The 21,515-nt window shown below is 53.8% G+C and overlaps 11 protein-coding genes across 20 annotated transcripts; 6 read left to right on the plus strand and 5 right to left on the minus strand.

Annotated features, from left to right (window-relative positions):
* Window positions 1-73: 73 nt before the first annotated feature.
* On the plus strand, window positions 74-3,480 carry H257_05973. Of its 2 annotated transcripts, XM_009831008.1 has the most exons (5): window positions 74-650; window positions 715-1,711; window positions 1,995-2,361; window positions 2,700-3,101; window positions 3,159-3,480. In XM_009831008.1, exons 2-5 carry the CDS (start codon window positions 1,085-1,087, stop codon window positions 3,359-3,361), a joined length of 1,599 nt encoding a protein of 532 aa, XP_009829310.1. In that variant the 5' UTR covers window positions 74-650; window positions 715-1,084; the 3' UTR covers window positions 3,362-3,480. The 2 variants fall into 2 exon arrangements, with proteins under 2 accessions (XP_009829310.1, XP_009829309.1); XM_009831007.1 differs by having other exon boundaries at window positions 74-1,711.
* H257_05974 (hypothetical protein) lies at window positions 3,456-4,343 on the minus strand. Its single transcript, XM_009831009.1, has 2 exons — window positions 3,807-4,343; window positions 3,456-3,751 (listed from the first exon to the last, which is right to left on the minus strand). The coding sequence occupies exons 1-2, from the start codon at window positions 4,261-4,263 to the stop codon at window positions 3,564-3,566; spliced, it is 645 nt and encodes a 214-aa protein (XP_009829311.1). The 5' UTR covers window positions 4,264-4,343; the 3' UTR covers window positions 3,456-3,563.
* Window positions 4,344-4,700: 357 nt separating this feature from the next.
* On the minus strand, window positions 4,701-5,410 carry H257_05975 (hypothetical protein). Its single transcript, XM_009831010.1, has one exon. It carries the CDS (start codon window positions 5,381-5,383, stop codon window positions 4,769-4,771), a length of 615 nt encoding a protein of 204 aa, XP_009829312.1. The 5' UTR covers window positions 5,384-5,410; the 3' UTR covers window positions 4,701-4,768.
* Window positions 5,411-5,449: 39 nt separating this feature from the next.
* H257_05976 (hypothetical protein) lies at window positions 5,450-8,190 on the minus strand. 4 transcript variants are annotated; one of them, XM_009831011.1, is made up of 11 exons: window positions 7,615-8,190; window positions 7,490-7,564; window positions 7,324-7,437; window positions 7,205-7,273; window positions 7,095-7,157; window positions 6,999-7,046; window positions 6,751-6,951; window positions 6,660-6,706; window positions 6,464-6,603; window positions 6,199-6,414; window positions 5,450-6,142 (listed from the first exon to the last, which is right to left on the minus strand). In XM_009831011.1, the coding sequence occupies exons 1-11, from the start codon at window positions 8,149-8,151 to the stop codon at window positions 5,985-5,987; spliced, it is 1,668 nt and encodes a 555-aa protein (XP_009829313.1). In that variant the 5' UTR covers window positions 8,152-8,190; the 3' UTR covers window positions 5,450-5,984. The 4 variants fall into 4 exon arrangements, with proteins under 4 accessions (XP_009829313.1, XP_009829315.1, XP_009829314.1 ...); XM_009831013.1 differs by having other exon boundaries at window positions 5,450-6,414; window positions 7,615-8,151; XM_009831012.1 differs by having other exon boundaries at window positions 6,199-6,603; window positions 7,615-8,151.
* H257_05977 (hypothetical protein) lies at window positions 5,516-5,888 on the plus strand (the record flags this gene model as incomplete). Its single annotated transcript, XM_009831015.1, has 2 exons — window positions 5,516-5,676; window positions 5,726-5,888. 2 exons carry the CDS (start codon window positions 5,516-5,518, stop codon window positions 5,886-5,888), a joined length of 324 nt encoding a protein of 107 aa, XP_009829317.1.
* A 117-nt stretch (window positions 8,191-8,307) lies between the features above and the next one.
* On the plus strand, window positions 8,308-11,589 carry H257_05978 (hypothetical protein). Its single transcript, XM_009831016.1, has 9 exons — window positions 8,308-8,423; window positions 8,486-8,662; window positions 8,710-8,861; window positions 8,911-9,580; window positions 10,034-10,222; window positions 10,278-10,333; window positions 10,397-10,505; window positions 10,582-10,989; window positions 11,057-11,589. Exons 1-9 carry the CDS (start codon window positions 8,325-8,327, stop codon window positions 11,075-11,077), a joined length of 1,881 nt encoding a protein of 626 aa, XP_009829318.1. The 5' UTR covers window positions 8,308-8,324; the 3' UTR covers window positions 11,078-11,589.
* Window positions 11,590-12,389: 800 nt separating this feature from the next.
* H257_05979 (hypothetical protein) lies at window positions 12,390-13,583 on the plus strand. The gene has a single exon (XM_009831017.1). The coding sequence runs from the start codon at window positions 12,433-12,435 to the stop codon at window positions 13,501-13,503; it is 1,071 nt and encodes a 356-aa protein (XP_009829319.1). The 5' UTR covers window positions 12,390-12,432; the 3' UTR covers window positions 13,504-13,583.
* A 478-nt stretch (window positions 13,584-14,061) lies between these two features.
* On the plus strand, window positions 14,062-15,397 carry H257_05980 (hypothetical protein). The gene is made up of 2 exons (XM_009831018.1): window positions 14,062-14,353; window positions 14,400-15,397. Exons 1-2 carry the CDS (start codon window positions 14,068-14,070, stop codon window positions 15,266-15,268), a joined length of 1,155 nt encoding a protein of 384 aa, XP_009829320.1. The 5' UTR covers window positions 14,062-14,067; the 3' UTR covers window positions 15,269-15,397.
* Window positions 14,469-16,366, minus strand: H257_05981 (hypothetical protein; the record flags this gene model as incomplete). Of its 4 annotated transcripts, XM_009831021.1 has the most annotated exons (4): window positions 14,469-15,476; window positions 15,536-15,606; window positions 15,700-15,797; window positions 15,844-16,366. In XM_009831021.1, coding segments are annotated over 4 exons (785 nt in total), but the record flags the coding sequence as incomplete, so codon positions are not given. The 4 variants fall into 4 exon arrangements, with proteins under 4 accessions (XP_009829323.1, XP_009829321.1, XP_009829322.1 ...); XM_009831019.1 differs by having other exon boundaries at window positions 14,469-15,606; XM_009831020.1 differs by having other exon boundaries at window positions 15,536-15,797.
* Window positions 16,367-17,190: 824 nt separating this feature from the next.
* On the plus strand, window positions 17,191-19,688 carry H257_05982. Of its 2 annotated transcripts, XM_009831023.1 has the most exons (4): window positions 17,207-17,482; window positions 17,524-17,808; window positions 17,859-18,946; window positions 18,998-19,688. In XM_009831023.1, exons 1-4 carry the CDS (start codon window positions 17,207-17,209, stop codon window positions 19,662-19,664), a joined length of 2,316 nt encoding a protein of 771 aa, XP_009829325.1. In that variant the 3' UTR covers window positions 19,665-19,688. The 2 variants fall into 2 exon arrangements, with proteins under 2 accessions (XP_009829326.1, XP_009829325.1); XM_009831024.1 differs by having other exon boundaries at window positions 17,191-17,808.
* On the minus strand, window positions 19,684-21,458 carry H257_05983. Of its 2 annotated transcripts, XM_009831025.1 has the most exons (10): window positions 21,381-21,458; window positions 21,260-21,323; window positions 21,023-21,188; window positions 20,925-20,975; window positions 20,776-20,870; window positions 20,672-20,702; window positions 20,530-20,601; window positions 20,390-20,483; window positions 20,156-20,325; window positions 19,684-20,094 (listed from the first exon to the last, which is right to left on the minus strand). In XM_009831025.1, the coding sequence occupies exons 1-10, from the start codon at window positions 21,436-21,438 to the stop codon at window positions 19,795-19,797; spliced, it is 1,101 nt and encodes a 366-aa protein (XP_009829327.1). In that variant the 5' UTR covers window positions 21,439-21,458; the 3' UTR covers window positions 19,684-19,794. The 2 variants fall into 2 exon arrangements, with proteins under 2 accessions (XP_009829327.1, XP_009829328.1); XM_009831026.1 differs by having other exon boundaries at window positions 19,684-20,325.
* Window positions 21,459-21,515: the final 57 nt, after the last annotated feature.

The raw sequence follows: 21,515 nt of genomic DNA on the forward strand, positions 1-21,515 counted from the left end.
ACGTTTCGAAAAATCTGTTTATCCGGAAAATGTAAAAGAATGTTTAGACCAATGACACACCTCTAAGTTGATCGTTTTGTCCAATCCGCAGTCACGCCCCTCCACCACAAGAGCGAAGATGGTGGAAGGCAAGGCAAGTTCGCGTCGCTCTGGTCGTTCCCCGGATCGACATCCTCGGGGGCGTCGGGATCGAAGCTCGTCGAGAGAGAGACGTCATCGACGTGACGACGATCACCGTCGTCGGGACTCGAAGAAGCGGAAACACAGTCGAAGCAGCCGATCGCGGTCCCGAGAAGGCAACAAACATCGCAGCACTGCGTCCCGTTCAAGTCGAGATACCGACAAGGTCAAGAAGACGTCTGACGTAGTCGCTATTGAGCCCATCGAGGGAACCTCTGACGCATCTAAGCTAGCGGTAGTCAACGAAGTGTCGACGGCGGTAGAAGTGGTATCTTCACAACCGTCGACTGTGAAACCAAAGAAGTCGTCGCGATTCTCCGACAAGAAGGGCGCACGATCGTTCGACGACGATGTGCTGGTGGGTGCGCCATCGGTCGTGCCGTCTGCGGCACCCAAGCCGACCACTTCCTCGACGACCACAACCACCAATGGAGCAGGCACACCAGCGGCGAGTAAGGAAAGCGTGAAAGGCACGATCTCGGACATATTCCGCATTGATAACGTTGTCCCTACAGCAACTAATAAGTCCCTTAGCAAGCCGGGGTCGCTGTCTATTGTGCTGGGAGGCCATCATCGACCGTCTGCTGCCAAAGGTGTTAGCGCAGCCACGTCGTCGCCCCAGCTCTCGTCCAAACCCCCTCCTCCTCCACGTCCTCCCCAGCAGGGAGCAACCGCCAAGCCCCCGCCTCCACCACGTCCGGCTGGGAGCACGGCCAAACCTCCACCGCCGCCACCGCTCGCATCCTTGAAACCACCGCCGCCGCCACCGCCTCCTCAACTCCCGAAACCAGCCCCGCCATCTCCACCGGTCGTGGCGGCAGCTACAAAGCCCTCTCCCCCGCCACCACAAGCGGCTCCACGTCCGTCCTCGCCTGTGAAAGCCCCCACAGCGACCCCGACCTCAATGACGCCCCCTGTTGCTGCGACCATCGACGTCGGGTCTATGAAATTGGACATCTTGAAGGCGTTGGCCGCAGCCAAGTCGCTGGCGGCCACAACAATTGGACCAGCAATAGCAGCAGCAGACAAACCAAGTGCCGCGCCGGCTGTCCCCCTGCACGAGGACGACGCCGCCGCGAGCGGGGGGCTGGAACTGCGCAAGTCGGCCAAACCCAAGCCATCTTCGTCCACCGCGGAGCCGGCTGACGATCCAGAACCGACGGCGGCGTTGTCCGAGTCGTTGCTGGCCAGCCGTAGCGAGGACGACCAAGATGACCACGACGCTCGAGCGACCCCGACGTCCACGCCGCCAGCTGCTGCAGTGACGGCGGCGGCGGCCTCCTCCGTGGTTGTTGATCCTGACAACCCCCTTAAGGCATCAGCAGACCACGCTGCCTTGGAGTTTGACATGTTTGCGCTGGACGACGATGTGAAGGTAGGAGTCCTATCGCCGGAAAAGCAACCGGACAAGGTGTCGCTGCGTCCGGCAGTACTGGCGCTCGAACGCCACGGGAACCACGACGACAGCGAAGGCTACTACAAGGCCAACGTGGGCGAAGTCTTGAACGGGGACTACCGCGTCATGGGCACGGTATGTGGTATGATCATACTCTCTTGTTAATATATATATATATGTATTGTGCGTTCACCGTGGGCGTTGTGTGCTGCTGCTTTGCCAAATCTATTGATCCATTCTATATACTGAATTTTGTATGTAAACACATGTCCATTGGTGATGAAGTGAAATCACGACACTAATTTGATGTTAATCAAGATTTCCTGCAATCTGATTGGCTACATACTTCTGTCGATTCTTCTGTGTTTATATATATATATACATACCGTCGAGGTGACAAGCTTGGAACGTTGTGTAGGTGGGCAAGGGGGTATTTTCGAACGTGCTGCTGTGCAAATGCCTCAAGGGCGACGGCGACACGACCGTGGCCGTCAAGTTGATCCGCAACAACGACACGATGCGCGACGCGGCACAGTTGGAAGTGCGTCTGCTGACCGAGCTCCAGACTGGCCCCAGACGTTCCAAGTACATTGTGCGACTCCTCAACTCCTTCGAGTACCGCTCCCATGCTGCGATGGTGTTTGAGCCAATGCAGATGAATGTCCGGGAAGCGATGAAGAAGTTTGGCGGCCGGGACGGACTCGCCCTCGGCGGCGTCAAAGTCTTTTGCCGTCAACTCATGCTCGCCCTAGACCATTTGCAAACGTCAAACATTGTGCACGCAGGTACCTACGTACTACTACCTACTACTACTACCTACTACTACTACTACTACTACTAGTAATAGTTGGGTGCATTTGTCATTCTAACGTTCGAGTGTGTGATGGATTGTCCAACCCAATGAATCGATCGGATTGATGTGCCGTACTACTATTAATACTCATGGTTGGATTCCATGAAGCTTGGAATCACACTATTTGGAATCACACTATTACACGTGTTAATTGGACGTTTCTGATTGGCTAAAATGTCCATTGTGTTGTGTCGACCCTTTTGCTTTATAAAAAGAAACACAATGATACTATATATATATATATACTAATCCAAACCCATGATATTATAGACATCAAGCCCGACAACATGCTCCTCGATGACAAGCAATCGATGGTCAAGCTGTGCGACTTTGGGTCGGCGTTCAAGACGGGCGCCGGTGAAGTGAACGACCCGACGCCGTACCTCGTGAGTCGGTACTACCGCGCCCCCGAGGTCATTTTGGGGCTCCCGTACGACTTTCCAGTCGACATGTGGAGCTTGGGGTGCTGTTTGTACGAGATGTTTACAGGCAAAGTCCTGTTCCCGGGCCAAACGAACAACGAAATGCTCAAGATGTTTATGGAGCTCAAAGGACGCTTTCCGACCAAGTTGATGCGCCGCCACCGACAAGTGTACCAGGAAAAGTTCCTCATGGAGCCCCATTTCGACGACGGGCTGCGCTTTTGCAGCCGCGAGATCGACCGTGTCACAGGTACGTGAGTGTGTGTTCTTGTATCGAGGAAGCATCATGGTTGTGGTGTAAATGTAGGCACGCCCGTCGTGCGCACTCTCAACACGATCCACGGCACAAAGGACCTCGCGGCGGCGTTGATGGCGGCCAAATCGCACTCGGACGACAAGAAGCTGTTGATGGAGCTAAAGGATTTGCTCGACAAGATCTTTGTGATCGACCCCGCCAAGCGACTCAGTGTCACAGACGCCCTCCAGCATCCGTTTGTCATGCGCACGTGAGGGTTACGAGCGAACGACACGTCCATAGCACACAACGGAGCGATGGAGCGATGGAATTAGATGACGTGTGGCTGGCCTAAGTGAATCGAGAGTGTTTCCTTTGAAGGGGTTCCAGGTCTACAAAGTGTAGTGTTTGCGGCGGTACATTCAAGTGGTCCACACACCTTAGGTGGATGGGGCGAAAGTATATTCTGAACATACTTTAACCTCGCAAATATGCCACGCAAATGTACATGAATCCGAGGACGACGAAGATGCCACCATACACGATCCACTTGTCGGCAGTTTCCCGCCGCTCGATTACGCGCAGCAACGAGCCAGACAATCCGAGGTGGCTCGCGACGTCCAACACCTTGCGATGCACCCCCTTGAGTCGACTTCGCTGGTCGTCTACAGGCAACATTAGCGTACAAGGATGATGGACGATGGGGGAGGGGGGACGTACTGAGATTGGACATGGTGGCGGCGCCGAGATCGTTGAGTTCGTTAATCATTCGCGACGAGCGATGGAGGGAGTCGTGCTCTTGAGAGAGGTAGTGGATGTCGTTGCCGTTCTGGTGCCGCTGCCGCGACATGAGCTTGTCCCGCTCTTGGAACTCGATCTGCGATCGGCTAAACTGGATGCAGCGCTGCTCAAGCGTCGTGTTGAGCAGCATGTATTCTTCGCGGATCTGGTGCACCTTCTTGGCCCAGATTTCGCGATTGCTCGGGTTTTCGTTGTACACGAGGGAATCCAACTGGTCCACCAGAGATTTGAGGCCCGCTGCATTCTCTCGCGCCTGGCTCTCCGTACTGCCGCCGGTTCCATCCGAATTGGACGGCGACGACTCCAAGTAGTTCAGTTGCGTTTTCAGCTCAAACACGAGCTTCCTAGCCTGCGGATACAGCGCCGAGCACGACATGGCAAGTCGAGTGCTTGATAAAGCAGCGATGCTGTGAATGTGGTGGAGGCATTCGATTGGTCAAAACAAAACTGGTCAATTTATGTCAATTCTGTCGAATTCGAAAGCAACTTTTTTAAAAGTTACTACCTCGAAGTATGTACCAGTTTAACGTTAAAACGTAGTATATTATTATACTTCGAAGTATAATAATATACTACGTAGTATGATGGAGCAATTTGTACAGCAATCTCCTCCGTCGCGTCAATGGTGTGCAATTGAGGAATAGCCTCGGCTTCAAACCACCCCCGCAGCTACTTACAGTTAACTTCCATCGTACAGCGCGATTGGTTTGTTTATTCACTTGATCATGTCTATCGATGCTGGCAAACTACTGTTCCATTCAAAACGATGCAACCTTCATGGATCCGCGTTGTGCGATACAGTACATGCATGGCGTTCACATAGCTAACGTTTCGGCAGAGAGCCGCCACCTAGACATTGATCGAACGTACACTGACGTGTATTAAGGAGATGATTGCGGCTTGGCGAATGCAAACGACGCCCCTTTCACTTGACGGTACTGCTTCAATTGACGTTCGCCTTTGCGGATCAAATACTCGATCTTTTGAAAGTCCATTCGGCCCACCGAGGCAGCGTCTTCGCGAAACTTGCGGCGAACAAACTCGACGCTGTCAGCGACGCCGTTGCGCTCCTTGTCTTTCGCGATGGCGAGACTTTGTTTGTACAGCCCAAGAACTTGCAGTTGTAGACCAGAGTGGGTCTTCTTGGAGCTGTGCACCTTCACTTTGAAAGGCGAAACGGGTCCAATCGGCAAGTTCTCGTCGTCCTCGTGGCTGTGGCTGTGGTCATGGCTGTGATCGTGGTCATGTCTATGGTCGTGGTCATGACTATGGTCGTGGTCATGGCTATGGTCGTGGTCATGGCTGTGATCGTGGTCATGGCTGTGATCGTGAGTATGGTCGTGACTTCCTCCGCTGTGCATACGGAATGCCATTGCTTGCCGCCATGGACGCAACAGCTCGACCCGTCCGCGCGCTGCCAGTTGCTGCATCAGAACCGTGATCTTCTGCAACCAAAATGCCTTTGAAGTCAATAACCTTTCAAAAGTCATACACATGGTCTTCCTATTCCAACTAAATATTCGCACGTGATACTGTATAAATATAGGTTTTGCAAAATTTAATCCATGCTTATGATTGGTAGAATTCAGAGTCTCGTTCTATGGTGCAGTCAAGTTACATTTGGCACCATGACCGACATCACGACGGAGCCATGCTTTCGATCGGCGCTGCTGTGGGGCATCTCCACAGGGGTTGGCATTGGCCTCCATCGCTTCCGAGTGACAAGGAAGGTTCAAACCGCATGCGACTTTGCCTTGTACTCGTTCGTGGGCGTCGCTGGAGTCTCGTGGTACGTCGACTTCCTCCATTCTGACCCACCAAGTCACTTTCTTGTCCAGGATTGTCTGCCGAAGCGCCAAAGCTGCCACACAAAAGCAGCAACAACGAATTTTAGATGCCATGAACGTTGCCGAAGAAAACCGACCGTCCGCCCAGTACTTTCGCTCGGAAGTGGTGCCGCCGCCTCAATCATCACCCGACACTCCCTCGTCGTCATCATAGACTGTATGCCTTTGTACTTGTCCTTCAACAAACATCCCCTCCCCTCTCTCGAATGGCAGTTGATGTGGTTTCCATGGAGACTTCTTTACGGCGGTATTATATCAACATGAACTCGCCGACTTGTTCTTCCGCGTCTTCTCCGGTGGCGGCATTTGGTTGGTCGTCATCCCCGCCCATGTCGTCCTCATCGGGATCGTGCTTCTTGGCCTGCAGTTGCTTGAGGTTGTCCGCCGCCAGCTCCGCGACATCGGCATCTACCACCCATCCCATCCATACATCAAATACCTCTTGCGTGTATGTGGCATCATACCTAATGGCCTCTTGGCCCCTTCGAGCGCCACTTCCACGAGGGCGCGGTGCCTCTTTTCCTCGGACTTGAATTTGAGCTTGAGTTCCGCGCGCGTCCGGTTCGGAAACAGAGTTTCCATGAGCGTAAAGTCCGTGCCAATGTGGCTCAAACAGTAAAAGAACTGCTTCGTCTCAATGTAATTCCAGCGGCGGCTCGACGACCGCCCAGACAAGTACCCTACCGGAGGACTCGGGATCCGGACCAGCCTTCACTAAGTACCTCCTACCTGCTGCTCGTCCGAGGCGGGGATGGGGCTCGTGGCCATCAGTTTCGTCGTCTTCTTGCATGAGTTCGTCTTCGTGCACGGTAAGACTCTTGGTGGACAAGACAATCTGGCCATTCACGATCTCCACTTGCGGACGTCCGCTACATGTTGGGTTGTTTGGTGAAATATAACACAATAGACACGACTAGTAGCTTACGTGGCAGCACCACGGGACGCCACGTCCTGTTTTCGACGAGCCGCGGCCTAAGGGCAATGTGTGTGACATACATAAAACGATAACGTCATACGTCGACTCTGGACATGTTGTCTTCATCCTCGTCGTCATTCGAGTGGGCGGCTTCCTCCTCGTCTACACGACGGCGGCCGAATGGCACGGACAGCGCCAATTCGCCCATGGTCATGGACGCAATTTCGGGTTCCGACTCGCGCGACGGCGGCGACAGGTCGCGGCGACTGGCGGACGTTTTGCGCTTGACCATCCGTGTCTCCTATGCGATAACGTGGTGCCATCATGACGTTATATATCGCGTCTTACGGCATGCGGGGCGGCCGCGTACGCAAGGAACTGTGTCTTGACTGGAATCTACAAGAATAGCATTCACATCGTCACATATCGGAATATATAACGTACATGATGGTCTTCATGAAGGTAGCGCTTGGCAGGTTTGCGAGAACGGGGGATTCCTCTGGCAACCTACGTCCACAGGTAACGATCGAAAATGGTGCTGATGTGTGGTCAACCTTGGATCGCGGCGGGAGGCCAAGCAGCCTCTTGGCGGCAGTTCTCCGAGATTTTGGAAGCATCGGCGCCTACATGTCCTCCATGAAACAACGAATTCCAATAGGATATAATGTCGTACATCGTCTGAATCGTCGTCGTCGTCGTCGTCGTTGTTGCCAGCTTTCTTGTTGGTGGTCCTGTTCGCACGAGGACTTCGTTCATCTTGAGTGGCCGCAATGCCACCAGTTGTGGGCTAAGTGTGAAACATATGAGAAAGATGTCAACGAAGCCAACGAGGTGGATGCCTTGGTCGGCGGGGAGGCGGTGGTGGTAGGTTTGTGGCTTGATGGAGGGGCAATGCGAGAAGCTATAGGGACGCCCTAGACCAACCAACACATGACATACAATGCTTGGCAAGGTACACGAGTACCTTGGGCGAAGGCCGGGACGGTGACGGTGTCGAGATTTGCATTGGTTTCGGCGGTGGAGGCAACCCAAACGACCCGCCTGGAGCAATGATGCCTCGAGGAGGAGCAATGATGCGAGGCGCTGGGGAGTTGGCTGGAACTGTGATGCAAATCGGAGCTGGCTTCGAGTCGATGCGTTTCGGGCTGGCAGCGATGGCTGGTGGGTTTGGCGAAGCTGCTTTGCCGCTTCGACGTGTTGTCGCGCGCTCATGTGGAGTGGATGGTGATGCAGCATGCAGATTCTCCTGTCGAACAGGGGAATCATTTCGTGGCGGTGCAGCCGTCCCGGTTGCTCGACCTTTACCATTCTTGGGCGTGGTTGCGGCGGCTTCGACGGCTGGACGGGACGGCGTTTCTTGGGCCTCGTTTGGCGTAGCAGCGGCAGCATTCGCAGGGGTTGTTGGTTGAGACGTCGACGTCTTGACCTTGGGAGCAACCAGCAGCCCGCGGATTGGTTTCCTCGTAGGCTTGGCCTTGAGGAGCGGCACCCGTTGGGACATGGTCACAGCAGCCTCGGTTCGATGTCCTGCAAGTCGACTGCGTCGTGTTTGATTGGACGATTCGATTGGACAGCGTGGGATTGGATAAAATTGATAACAATTTTTTGATTGGCTAAATAGTGTCGGAATTTCCCTGCCTCATTCTATTCATCCATTTTTCTGAGTCCCTCGCAATGGCCGACAACGATCCCGTAGCGCGCGCGCGCGCCATTGCCGCGCGCCTGTCCGCCGTTGTGCCAGAGATGAGTTCGCATGGCAAGAGAAAGTGGGAGGTATGTGTGCATGTGAACCTCCTGCGTGACATGTGTGGAAAATTTCAAATGCATTGCATTAGGGCGACCATGGGAGCGGATCAATGGACAAGAAGCTCAAGAAAGTGTACATTCCTGTGGATAAGTACCCAGAGATTAACTTTATGGGTCTGCTTATCGGACCCCGTGGATCCAACCAAAAACGCATGGAGACGCTGTCCGGATCGAAAATCCTCATTCGGGGGCGGGGGTCGTCCAAGGTACTTTCTTGGTCACCACACACGATACAAAGACGGCGTGGGAATAGGAACCGTCCGGAGACGCCGACGAAAACGAAGATCTGCACGTGCTTATCACGGGCGACACGGACGAACAGATTGCGCGCGCCCAGCGCGAAGTCGAAGATATTTTGTTCAACCCGGAGCAAGCGATGAAGCTCAAGCAAGAACAGCTTCGCCAGTACGTCCTTTCTCCGTCGTCTTGTGTTCGTATTCACGTGCCACATTAGGGTGGCCGAAAACAACAATAACCAAGACGGAGGCGGCGGCCATTACGGCCCTGGCGCAGGATACGGCGGCGCGCCAAGTCCGTACGGCGGCGGCGGTCCGAGCGGCTATGGTGCCCCAAGTGGTGGGGGATACGGAGAAGAGAACACGACGCTCAACATCCCCGTTCCCAAGACGTTGGTCGGTTTGATCATCGGGAAAGGTGGGGAGACGATCCGCGAACTCCAAGGCAAGAGCGGGTGCCACATCCAAGTCGCCCGCGAAAACGAAGTGAATCCGGATCAGGTTGAGCGCACCGTCATGTGCTCCGGAACCCCCGCGCAGCTGGAGATGGCCAAGCAACTGATCACGGATCTCCTGGGCGACCGACTGCACGGCGGCGGCGGCCACGGTGGCGAAACCATGAAGATGCCTGTGCCCAACGACAAGGTCGGGTTGATCATCGGCCGACAAGGCACCACCGTCAAGGGCGTGCAGCAACGCTCCGGCGCGTCGATTGTGATCCCGCCCGCGGCCGACGTCGACAACCCCACAATCCGAACGCTCATGATCTCGGGGTCTCACGATGCGCGGGAAAAGGCGCGCCAGGAGATCCAACTGCTCGTGAGCGACCAGCACTCGCTCGTGCCAGCGGGCGCGAATGTCATTTACATGCAGATCCCCAACGACCGGGTACGGATGATCGTTTCTTTTACATGGGGGAATCTCTTGTGTGGAGCTACTACTACTATCTGTGTCTATGGTTTGTGTTGATGCAGGCTCGAGAGTGTGCTACTGGTTGTGAAAATATGATGACGATCGATTGTAAGCACACCTTGTCATGGTCTCTTGTATGACAAACCCATGTTGCGTCGATTGTGTGGATTCGCTTGTAACGTTATTGTGGATTCGATTGGCTAATCCAAATGTGAGTGGATCTGATTGGCTCTCCCAGCAGGGACAAGTATATTCAGCCAATCAGGGATTATAAAAGTTGACAGCCAATCAGGGATTATAAAAGTTGATAGCGACGATATATATTTTTGCATCTTTTTGAATCAACGGGGGTGTATTTGTGGCATATACATATAAATATATATATATCTGAAAATGTCGTCGTGATTTTCATATGTCTGGTTGTTGTAGGTGGGGATTGTGATTGGACGAGGCGGGTCGACCGTGAAAGCGATCCAGGACCGTAACAACGTCAAAGTGCAGATCCCCAACGTGGTGGACCCAGGGTCGATGCCGGAAGTGCGGACGATTGCGATTTCGTCCAACAACATGGAGTCCATTGCCATGGCCAAGGCCGAGATCGACGCCATCCTCATGGGGGTAGTACGCACCAACAATCGTTGAGCGTGAACCCGTCGTCACGTTTGATTTGTAGGATGATGGAGGCAGCGGTCGCAACTCGCGGTACTCCAACATGAACCACAACTCCCAGTACGTCGTCACACATTTTTGCTATCGTTGAGAATGGACAGATATATTTACATGTTCAACTAGTTATGGCGCTCAAGGCGGCCACTACGGTGGCGGCGGGTACGACCAGCACCAACAGCAACAGTATCATCAGCCATACCAACAACAGCAGCAGTATCAACAACAGCAGCAAGTACGTCCATCATACATCGCTTACGTCGTTTGGTGTTGCGGCTATGAGGATTCTAAGAGTGTCGGTTGGTTCTTAGTATGCTCAGCCGTACCCGCAATACACGTACGAGCAGTACCAAGCGTATTACCAGCAAGCTGGCTTGTCCGGTGAGGCTGCGGCGGCGGCAGCGGCTAGTGTGGCAGTGGGGCCTGCCGCCGCGCCAGTTGCCCAAGTCGCGGCTGCGACCCCAGTTGCTGCGGTGACGCCCGCGGCTGCCACGACTACAACCACGACAGCTGCCACGACTACAAGCACGACGGCTGCCGCTGACCCGAACGACCCCAACGCGTACTGGAACGGATACTATGAATATGCGGCGTATTACGGCGTGGACGCTGCCAATGCTGCATGGGGTGTGACTGCGGCGGCGACTGCGACTGACGCAACCACTCCTGGTACTGCCGCAGCGGCCGATAGTTCTGCGACAAAGGACCCTTCGTCGGGGGTAAGTTTGTCGAATATTGCATGATGGAGGTATGTATTATTGGTGGAGTCATCGGGGTTGGTTGTAGGCCCCTGCGCCAAGCTCATAAACAATCCATCTGCCAACGTATGTGGCTGGCTGGCTGGTTGGCTTGTTGAGTCGCCTGTTTAGAGTGTCGATGGTGGCATTGTAGGCTAATAATCGAAGGCAACCACTTCGACTGTGGTGTACATACTCGCTGTCGTTGTGCCGCCAGCCTAGTCACTGTATATCGTACGAGTACATCACACTGTAGAAGCATCCTCCTCATAGATTGCGCTCGCATTCTACGTGCTACAACGTAATCCAGACAACATGTTATGGCATGCTTACAAGGAACATGGGAAGAACGGTAGCACAGCGAAGGCTCACTGACGATATCGCCGACACTTTTCAAGGCGTAGAGGACCTCTGTCTGCCTGTACCTTGACTGTGGACCTGAGGGAGTTGGAGTCACAACACGAACGAGGAGTGCCTTGTCCTTGGGGATGTCTAAGTAACGATCTCTCTACAGCCACAAGAACGTGAAAGTGTGTTTGCGTAGCATGCACATCAGCATGGGAATCATGATGCAGCTACTCGGTGGTCGGGTGGATTGTGTAGCGAGAAAGAACGTTGAAGCTGGCACACGTGGCGCGATGGCACGTGAGTGGGAAACTTCCTTGTATGCTTCCAGATGGAATGGGAATAACCTGTATAAATGGATATCCACACCCAAAAATCCAAGCTTCAACGGGGAGATCGCCTGTTCCCTGTGCTCGAAAATTGGGAACGACCGCAGGGAATAGAACCCAAGTGCGCAAACACCCCAGACCGCCGCTTCGTGCTCTCGGAATAGCAAGGCAGAACTGGAGCGAATTCAACAAGTGCTGATTTTCTACCGTAACTAACATAACGTTAAAACTACTATGCGCAATCCATGGTTTGACAGCCGGTGGGTAAACTCGCCCCGATGGCCAGTTGGAAGGTGTGTCGGTATCGACGTCTACAATGCAAAGTCGGCCAAGTAGTGACCACAGCACCAATGGCTATTCCAAGAGGTAGCACATCTTCAATTCCGGTGTCATCTTCAGGGCACGTAAGATAACGCGGACCGAGAACGCGCGTTCGTAGCCATTCTCTTGATCCGTGGATTAGAGCCACAGAAACTTTCTGGAGAAAGTCCATGGAAGCGATTTGATTGGCCAAGCCAATGAGGCACGAGTTGACCCAAAGGCGTCACGGGGATATCCACGATTCAAAACCTGTGAAACATGATGTTTTTGGTCAACCTTGAAAATACAATGGATGGAATGGCTCGACATACTGAAATCAAGTCTCCTGTCAATATTTTTATGAGCTTTCGTGACTCCTCAAAGATATCCAACGATTCTTTGGCACATCGTTTTCATTTTTGGATTTGCATCCGGCTCAAGAGAACAAAGTATGAGCAAGTTGGATCGCGCCGTATATGACCGCTACATGTCGTTGGACACTGGCTCGTCCGTCCAAGCCGAATACATTTGGATCGGGGGTTCGGGGGAAGACCTCCGATGTAAGACCCGCACCTTGGAGAAATCCCCCGCGTCCGTGGCGGACTTGCCCGACTGGAACTTTGACGGTTCGTCCACGAACCAAGCCCCTGGCCAAGACTCGGAAGTCCTCTTGAAGCCCGCTGCCATCTACAAGGATCCTTTCCGCGGGGGCAAGCACATTTTGGTCTTGTGCGACTGCTACAAGCCCGATGGTACTCCCATTCCCAGCAACACGCGCCACGATGCCCTCCGCGTCATGAACGCATCTGCGTCCCATGTCCCGTGGTTCGGCATTGAACAAGAGTACACGTTGTTCGAAGCCGACAAGGTCACTCCCTACGGGTGGCCCAAGGCCGGGTACCCTGGTCCCCAAGGCCCGTACTATTGCGGCGCGGGGGCGCACTCGGCATTTGGTCGTTTGATCGTCGACGCCCACTACCGTGCGTGCTTGTACGCTGGCATCAAGATCTCTGGTATCAACGCCGAGGTCATGCCTGGTCAATGGGAATACCAAGTCGGTCCTTGCGTCGGCATCGCCTCGGGCGACCAAATGTGGATGTCGCGCTACATTTTGCTCCGTGTCTGCGAAGACTTCGGCGTGATTGTGTCGTTTGACCCCAAGCCTATCCCGGGCGACTGGAACGGCGCCGGGTGCCACACCAACGTGAGCACCCAGGCCATGCGCGAAGAAGGAGGCATTGCTGCGATCATTGAGGCGCTGGAAAAGCTCAAGTTGAAGCACAAGGAACACATCGCCGCGTACGGCACGGGTAACGAGCGCCGCTTGACCGGCCGCCACGAGACCGCCAGCATTGACAAGTTCTCGTACGGCGTGGCCGACCGAGGTGCGTCCATCCGCATCCCCCGCACCACCGAAGCCGACGGCAAGGGCTACTTCGAAGACCGACGCCCGGCGTCCAACATGGACCCGTACACGGTCACTTCGCGCATCCTCAAGACGATCATCTTGAACGAAGCCTAAATCGGCCGAGGTAGTTGTAGGAGGAGTAGGCCTCGACGACTGCCACTGTATGTTTTCAAGCAACAATCCTTTATTTGCCATTTCCACTTTGTGTTGTGTGGGCAGTCATTGGTTTGGTGGGTTGAGTTGGTGATCATGAGTTTGATACTCCATGACAAGGTACTATATAGGTAGGTAGGTGTTCACGGTGAATATCACGCTAACCACCACACAGCGTTGTAAACGTAGCCCTGATTGTATGTGCGTACTACTTGGTATCGGCGAATGGCTGGTAATGTCCCTCCAGCTTACAACATGCTAGGAGAACTTCATACACACAAGAGTGATGAGGTTGGTGGTGTGTATTGCTGCGCAACTGCAAACTGGAAATGGAGTGTTGAAGTACGTGGCACAATGCAGTGCAAGTGTTAATTCTGTTTCGAATGCTTGTTCAAAACGGACGTTTTCTAAACACGTCGGTGATTGGGTCGTTTGGCGTGCAATCCACACAATTGCGACGCCTGTGATTGGCTGCTGAAAATACTCGCTCAATAAGCAACACCACCTGTGCAGAAGGTTCCTCGTATGGCTCATTGCTCGCAACGGCGAATGCATCCATCGACCAAGATCAACGTGCCAGTGCGAACGAAGCAGCGGACCCAGCCCGCGGTGCCAGCATTTTGTTCCGCCGCCCGGCCAGGGATCAGCCATAGGAACCACTCGACCTTTGACAAGGCGGTGAGGATGCCATCGACGAGGCACTCAGTGACGACCGCCGCGTCGGAGCGTTCTCCGCCACGCATGCCACGGAAGCACTCGATTTCTCGCATGCCCATGGAATACCGACCCCGCGATCGAGCCATGGCGCCAAGTACAAACCCTTCCTTCAACCACGTGCTCTTACATTGTTCACATAGGTCCTGTTCGAAAGCGTGCACAGAGCGAATGCGTCACAGATGAGTACATGCTACTGAACAATCGGCCACGATCCCCATCCCCATCAGCATCCTCGCATGCTTCCTACGAGCACGAGATCACAGCACTTGAGGACCAAGTGCTTACATTAGAAGGCGACCTCGTATCCGCCAAAGTGGACCTTGCCGTCCAAGAGTTCGACCTCTTGGGGTTGCAGCACGACAACTACCGGCTTCAACTGGAGCATGCCCATGCGACAACTGTGGCGGACGCGGCTCTCGCGGCACTCCAGGCGCAGTACCAGCAGGCGCTCAGGACCATCCAGGACCAGGAACAGACCATACGTCGTCAAGCGAACGACTTAGACGAGTGCCAAGCGTGGATCCTTCGTCACAACGAACTGGCGCAATCAAAGCCACACCAGACCAACGACTCTGCCATATCAGGTGAACTCGAAGCGCTCGAAGGCCTCGGATGTGTCACTCAGAGTGTGTGGTCGTCGCGCTTTCAACCGAGCTTGGGACGACAGTCGACGTGGAAGCAGCAACAACTCGCCCTCGCTCAAGTAGATGCCATGCATGTGCATGTGGGCGAATGCGTACATGCACATTCGCTGCGTGTGGCCGAGGCTGTGCTAGTGGAGCATGCCCTCCTCAAGGCGGCAGCAACCCCTGCAGACGGGGGGACGAACCTGCTGCCAGCCAACGCCACCGTTATATCTGCAACACAACTCAACGTAAAGGATGAATCTTCGCAGGCAAATGGCCGAACGAACCAGGGCCAAGCCAACATTCCCCTTACAACATTTGACCAAGTCGCAGTCGAGCTGGGGGTGTTGGTCGGACGGTATGGACACGTCCAAGCGTCATAGTGTATCGTTGAATACAGCAATAAAGTTAGCCAGATGTACTACTACTGTACTGACGTTAGTGTACTGCTATATAGCCTCCTTAACTGTAAAGTGCACACATGTGATTGTCCATGTTTCAAGCGTATTCACAGACGCGAATGACTTGGACTTGGTGGACAATGGTACTGGTGGCCATAGAAACGTCCATCCTGGTTGACGTTTTGTGGTCCTAGCGTAATACACAAGTGGAAATGTTGCACAGAGTTCGACTCTATCGCAGGAACATACCAGTGCGATCTGTTTGACTTTCTTGGCACGCTGCTGGGCACTTTGCACGGCAAACTCAAACGTGGTCATGTCTGTCGTTCATTGAGACAAGAATGTTGCAATACGTGAAGTACGAATTCATCAACATGCAATGAGATCTGCAACGAGTGAGAGATATGTACTACCGTTGACGTATATGTACGTTTGGAATGCCGCGAGGACAAGCATACCCAAGAGGCCCAACGCGGGAAGGATGGTGAGCCCAGACAACAACGAAGACGCTCTACACAGGCGTAAGAAACATGGATGTTGACGAAGAAGCAACGTACATGCTGGGGCGGGGAACGATGGAAATGGTGTAGATGGTGATGGCATTTTGGGCAAGAAGGTAGAGGATGTTCCAAAGAATGAGCCATCGGAAATGCTTGATGTTGCTCTTGCCAATGCAAGTGTTGAGGTACATGCAGTGGTGGTCGAAGGCTTCAACACACTTGTGGCAGCATTGGCAGTGCCGGGTCGTGCGAGTGACGGTGATGAGGCAGGCTCGGCAACGAACGACCTTCTCCCCGGGAGGAATCGACACGCAATTCGAAGCTGACGTGTCCACAAGAGACACATACAGGAAAAGCCCAAGTGTGATGGCGAATAAGGCGATCATAACATCGCGACATGCCTTGACTCGGGTGGTAAATGTGTCGTCAGCTGGGTAGTCCAGGCGCAATAGGGTGGAGATGGAGAGCGTAGCACACGCCACGGACATGATGTACACCGCCAAGACGCAGACTTGGCGTCCATTTATGGGCCATTGCAGGCCATGCCTGCGAATGGCACGCTTCTTCTCGTTAATCATTGAAGATCAAATGAATCCAAATGTAACTCCCTATAAAATCTAAGAGGTTTCAAGGTTCAATAAGATTTGAAATTCAGGATAAAGTGATAGCTATACTAGTAATAGTAGAAGCGACCATTTGAATTGATGCGGAAGTAATAACGCTATGGCTATGGTTTGATTGACATTGTTACACGAGTGAAGGTAGTTGCATTTGCTGCTGGTTTTGCATGGCTCCATCGATGCGACATCCACGTTTCGTGGTACTATTACAGGTAACGGTTAGTATTTAAAACACCAACGTTACGTATTTTAAATCAAATTTCAAAAGATTAAAATATACAGGTTTCGTTTGTTGAACTTCACAATACTAACATGTAATTAAACAAGACAAACATCTGAGCATAATAATATTGTGCCGCCATGGGCGTGTGGCAGCGCTAAAGTACTGTACTGCTCTTACGGGGGCATTTGTTTGCACAGCGTTATCCCTACGACGTCGTACTACGTAGTACTAGTAAGTGGTAAATAGTAACGTGGACTATTGCGTTGCTACTACACTGTACGTAGGTAGTAGCACAATACATAGCGAAAGCCATTGCCAGGAATGGTTTGGCTTCACCTTCTACGTATATTTACGTACATTATTGTAATGTATTGTTCGATGACTTTTTAATACATATAATACCAATGTCATTTGGAAATACAGTTTCACCACATATAATACCAATGTCATTTGGAAATACAGTTTCACGATGGAGTACAATCGTACAATCGTAATGTACGAAGTGTACGGAACGCTATAGCCAATCACCGGTCGACGGTGCCGCTTGATCTGAACAACACAGCCGCCTCGATCTATCATGTTGGACGAGCGGCACCCTGGCGAGTACGTGTGCATCATCACTGCAGACAGTTGGACATGTGAAGGCGATGTTGGTGTGCACTTCACGAAACCCTTCTTTGCCAAGTGGCATCAAGTCAAAGCCATTGACTCGGACGTCATACGGCTTCGAATCGCGGCGTCTGCCGCTTGCTGTGGATGGCCCAGCCTCCAAGTGGGCCATGTCCTTGTGGCTGTGAATGGCGTATGGATTGGCCACTTGACATCTAGTCAGCTGAAGCTCCATTTTAAACAGGTGTGTCCTTTGATCACCTTCAATATAACAACCTCGGCTAGTTGGCGCCGCCGATCTGCCTGACATTTCGCGACGAATGTCGGGCGCAGTTAGAGGTGTCCCTACTGCGCAACGTGTCGGACACGGTAAAAATGCCGTTTCCGTCTTTGGACAGCATTGAACGCCAGCTCCAACTCGTCCAAAGCCACATCTTTGCCAATGAATTGGATCAAGCGCTTGCAGTCGTGGCGGCGTTGCCACCCGGTTGCCATTTCCACGTGGTTCTCTTCAGGGCCGAGATTCAATGCATTCGGGCCTTGCTAGCCGGCGACAACGTTTCCAAAGACGTAAAAATCCTTCCATCTTTCAAGAGAATCGTCTACTCACGACGACTTAGAAAGCTGTGGCGGATACCGCCGACGCCGTGGCCGTGCTCGGCAAGTTCACCGACCTGCCTCAGCTATCCCCCACCAACAAATTGCTGGCGGACGTAGCACTTGCCGAAGCGTTTGCGTTCTTCAGCATGGCCCAGGTCCTGGCACACCGGTCCCATGCGGGCATTGCTGCCTCGTTGCGTCGCTGCCATCAGCTGTACAGTCAAATACACTCGACACTTGCAACTACATCTTCGTCGCTGGATGAGAATGCTGTGCCACCCCTGGTGCGGCAAGACGTCGTCGGACGTGCGCAGTTGGGCGTGGGGGCATTTGCAATGTGCACGGGCGGCGTGGTCCCGACCGAGTACCACTGGATTCTCCAGCTATGGCAACAGAACAGTCTAGAGGATGGCGTCCGCCTCGTGCACACGAGCTGGCTATCCGAAACTTCGCGGTCTCACTGGGCAGGGTTGATGCTCATGAACGCCACGCCCATGCTGTTGCAGCATTGGGTCGCTGGCCACAAGGCCAAGCGGCAGCAAGCGAACAACCTCCATACCCCTACGACCACTACCACCCTCCCCCCCACAAGTGTTGCAAACATGTCGGCCTACGATCGCCATCATGTGGCTACGCCCGAAGACTCGGACGAGCCGTCGACGGACGACAGCAGTAGCAAGGACGACTCGCCAGCCAACCACAGTGTCAGCCATGGGTTTTTGTTGCAGTCGTCGTGCCTGCTGCGTGTCGCCGCGGGCTGCCTGGAAGCACATCCGCACTGGGCGCCGTTTCTGTGGAGCCGCAGTGTGCATATTCAACATACCAATCCCGTGGATGCGTTGGCGCTCGCACAGGAAGCCGCCACGTCATGCAAGGGTACGTATCCGTACATGTTGCAAGTCCACATTGGCCGGTTGCAGTTCAAGCTGCATCGCATGGACGACGCCGCCGACACGTTCCAGCAAGTGCTGGCTATGAGCGTCAAGACGCCCGCCGCCGCCGCACCCATCGACGTCCACCAAACCACCTGTGCGTACTTGGCAGGCGCGTTGTGTTGCGAGTCACACGTGAACCTTCGCTTTGTGCGATCCCTGCTCGCCCAAACATCGTACGAATGTGACAAGTCGCTTTCTAGATCTCAGAGATATGTTTTCTGTAGCCGGCTATGCTCGTCCAAGGCGTCGGTGGACATGCTGCTGTTGGTCCATCGAGCCAGGTATTACCACGCGCTGGCATCGGACGTACACGTGCGGCTGCTCACGTACGACCTGCTGTACATGTGCTTCTCGGACAACTCGCACATACATCGCCACCGCAAACAGGACGCTCTCCATCACGACGATGACTCATCCGGGCAACACGAGGTCGCGCTGGCCAACTTGGATGGGCTCATGGCCAGCCAATTCCCGCACACTGACGGCGTGTTGCCCCCGTGGCTGGCTCGTTTGTCGTCCTCGGAGGAATCGTCTTCTTGTTTTCCGTACATAGTGGGCGACAATCCCGTGACGATGCAGTTTGCACTCGACTGGCTCACCCTTCGAGGCCTCGTCCTGCTGTACCTGGACGTGGCGGCGGCCAAGCTTCATTTCAAGCGGGTGCTGGCTCTCACCACCGTCGCAGGTGCCTCACGGTCGTTTGGCGTGCCCGTGGCGTCGTTTCACTTGGCTCGGGAACTCGCCCCCGACGACCCCGGCGCCGCTATCGCCTTACTCGACCACGCAGGACAGTGGGGCAAAACCTCCAACGCGAGCGATGCCGTCGGCTACACCACTCGCCTCAACGTGCTGCGGTCGCTGTTACAGCAGCAACCCCCCCAGCCAACATAAGTCCCCCCACCACCAACAACCCCCCCCCCCCGACTCCGTACTTATCTTAGAAAGATGCAGTCATGACGAACCCATGCATCCTTAGCCAGACTGTACACACATAGACCACTAGAACTCCCCCCCCGTTTATTTAACACGGAACAACGTCGCCCGTCTCCCCTCGTCCTACTCCTCGATACTCGACGCGTGTCAACTTGAGCGACTCGCACAAACTCGCGACGGAAGCGTCCAGCGCCTCGTCCAGCACGAGGGTCACGTTCGAGCCGAAGCTCGAGATGTTGAGCACCTGCGTGTCGACCGCGTTGAGGCCCGACATGGCGGCCACGATGCCCGTCGCGTCAAAGTCGTACGTTTTCCCACACAATTTGATCACGCGCCACCGGTCGTGGGACACGATCACAGCGTGCTCGGCAAAATTCGCCAGGCATTCCTACCAACATACACACATGACGACCTTGGACTACACTCCCGATGGGCCACGAACGACGCACGTCGTCCAGAATCAAACTGATTTCTTCGGCGGTTTCGCAATAGCACCAGAACGATGCTGTGGTGGAAGACGACGACGAGGACGACCGCAGAACCAACTGGGTCAACCCAAACGCACTCTCTCGAAGCGCCTCTTTCTTGAGACGAACGAGAACCATACGTTCTGGGTACACTGAGACAGGCATAAACGAATCAACCACTGGATGAGTAGAGTGTAGATATGTATATATATATACCAGCCAGATATTGCCCACAAGCCACGACGGTTTTGTAGTCAAATAGCACGTTCGGGTCGACGCCCAGCCGCAGCTCGCACTCGGACTCCATGTCCTACAACGAATCGTGAGCGCGGGAAGATGGAAGGGATGGCACTGACAGCTTTGAGCCCCGTGACCCCCCGCGACAGTTTGCGCTGCAGACACGCCACGGCCAGGTCCAATTTGCAGGCCTGAAAGGCAATGTCATCGTCGTGACGTTATCAATCACGTGCGAAGGTTGGGATGTCGTCAATGAAGAACCTGCACGTAGATGATGTCGGTGTCGTACGTGCTACAAGGAGAAGCATGAGCGGAAGACGCAATGACGAGAATGGATGGAGAGGGATGGATGGTTGGGTACCTACCTCATGTTGAGAATGCTAATGTTGTCTTCGGCGAGGAGCTTGGAGAGAAAGCTCACAACTCCTGGGAATTCGGCAACCATGGGACCCAAATGAATCTACCACGACAGGAATGGATTATGTGGCGTGGTGCACCCATCATGTAAACCGACCTGGATGGCGCGCCAATGCTGCGGCGCCGTGTGAATTTTGTCCTGCAAGTTCTACATGCACATCAGCAAAGATGATATCGAGACATGCATCAACGTACGGCGGCCTTGAACATGTTAATGCCATTGGGATCGACGAACAACGTGATGCCGTCATTGTCCACCACCATCGAGAACAGTTCGGTTTGCTGGAGGCGGCAAATGTGGTCGCCGGACGTAGCGTCAGCTTCCCGGCAGTTGAGACTGCATTCTCCATACAGCAGCAAGCTACACACAGAGATCACGCGTGATGAACAAACAGAGGCTACGGAAGTGTTTGGTGATTGCGCGACGCTTACTTGAGCAGCGGCCAGCAGCATGCGCGGACATGTGCAGGAGGGATCTGAATCACCGATAGCTCACCTACAACACACGAATGTGGTATGTCGAAGGTCATCGCATGAGAGAGCACGCTCCTACCGGGAAGCAATGTTGCATGGAAGTTGGATGTCGACACTAGTTCCGTAGCGACGTCCATCGTGTCGTTGAAGAATCTTCCAAGTAGTTATGTACTTTTGAAGGAAACGGAGCATCAAATTATAGAGGGTTTCCGCA

Source organism: Aphanomyces astaci (genome assembly GCF_000520075.1).
Source record: "Aphanomyces astaci strain APO3 unplaced genomic scaffold supercont1.11, whole genome shotgun sequence".
Lineage (NCBI taxonomy): Eukaryota > Oomycota > Saprolegniomycetes > Saprolegniales > Verrucalvaceae > Aphanomyces > Aphanomyces astaci.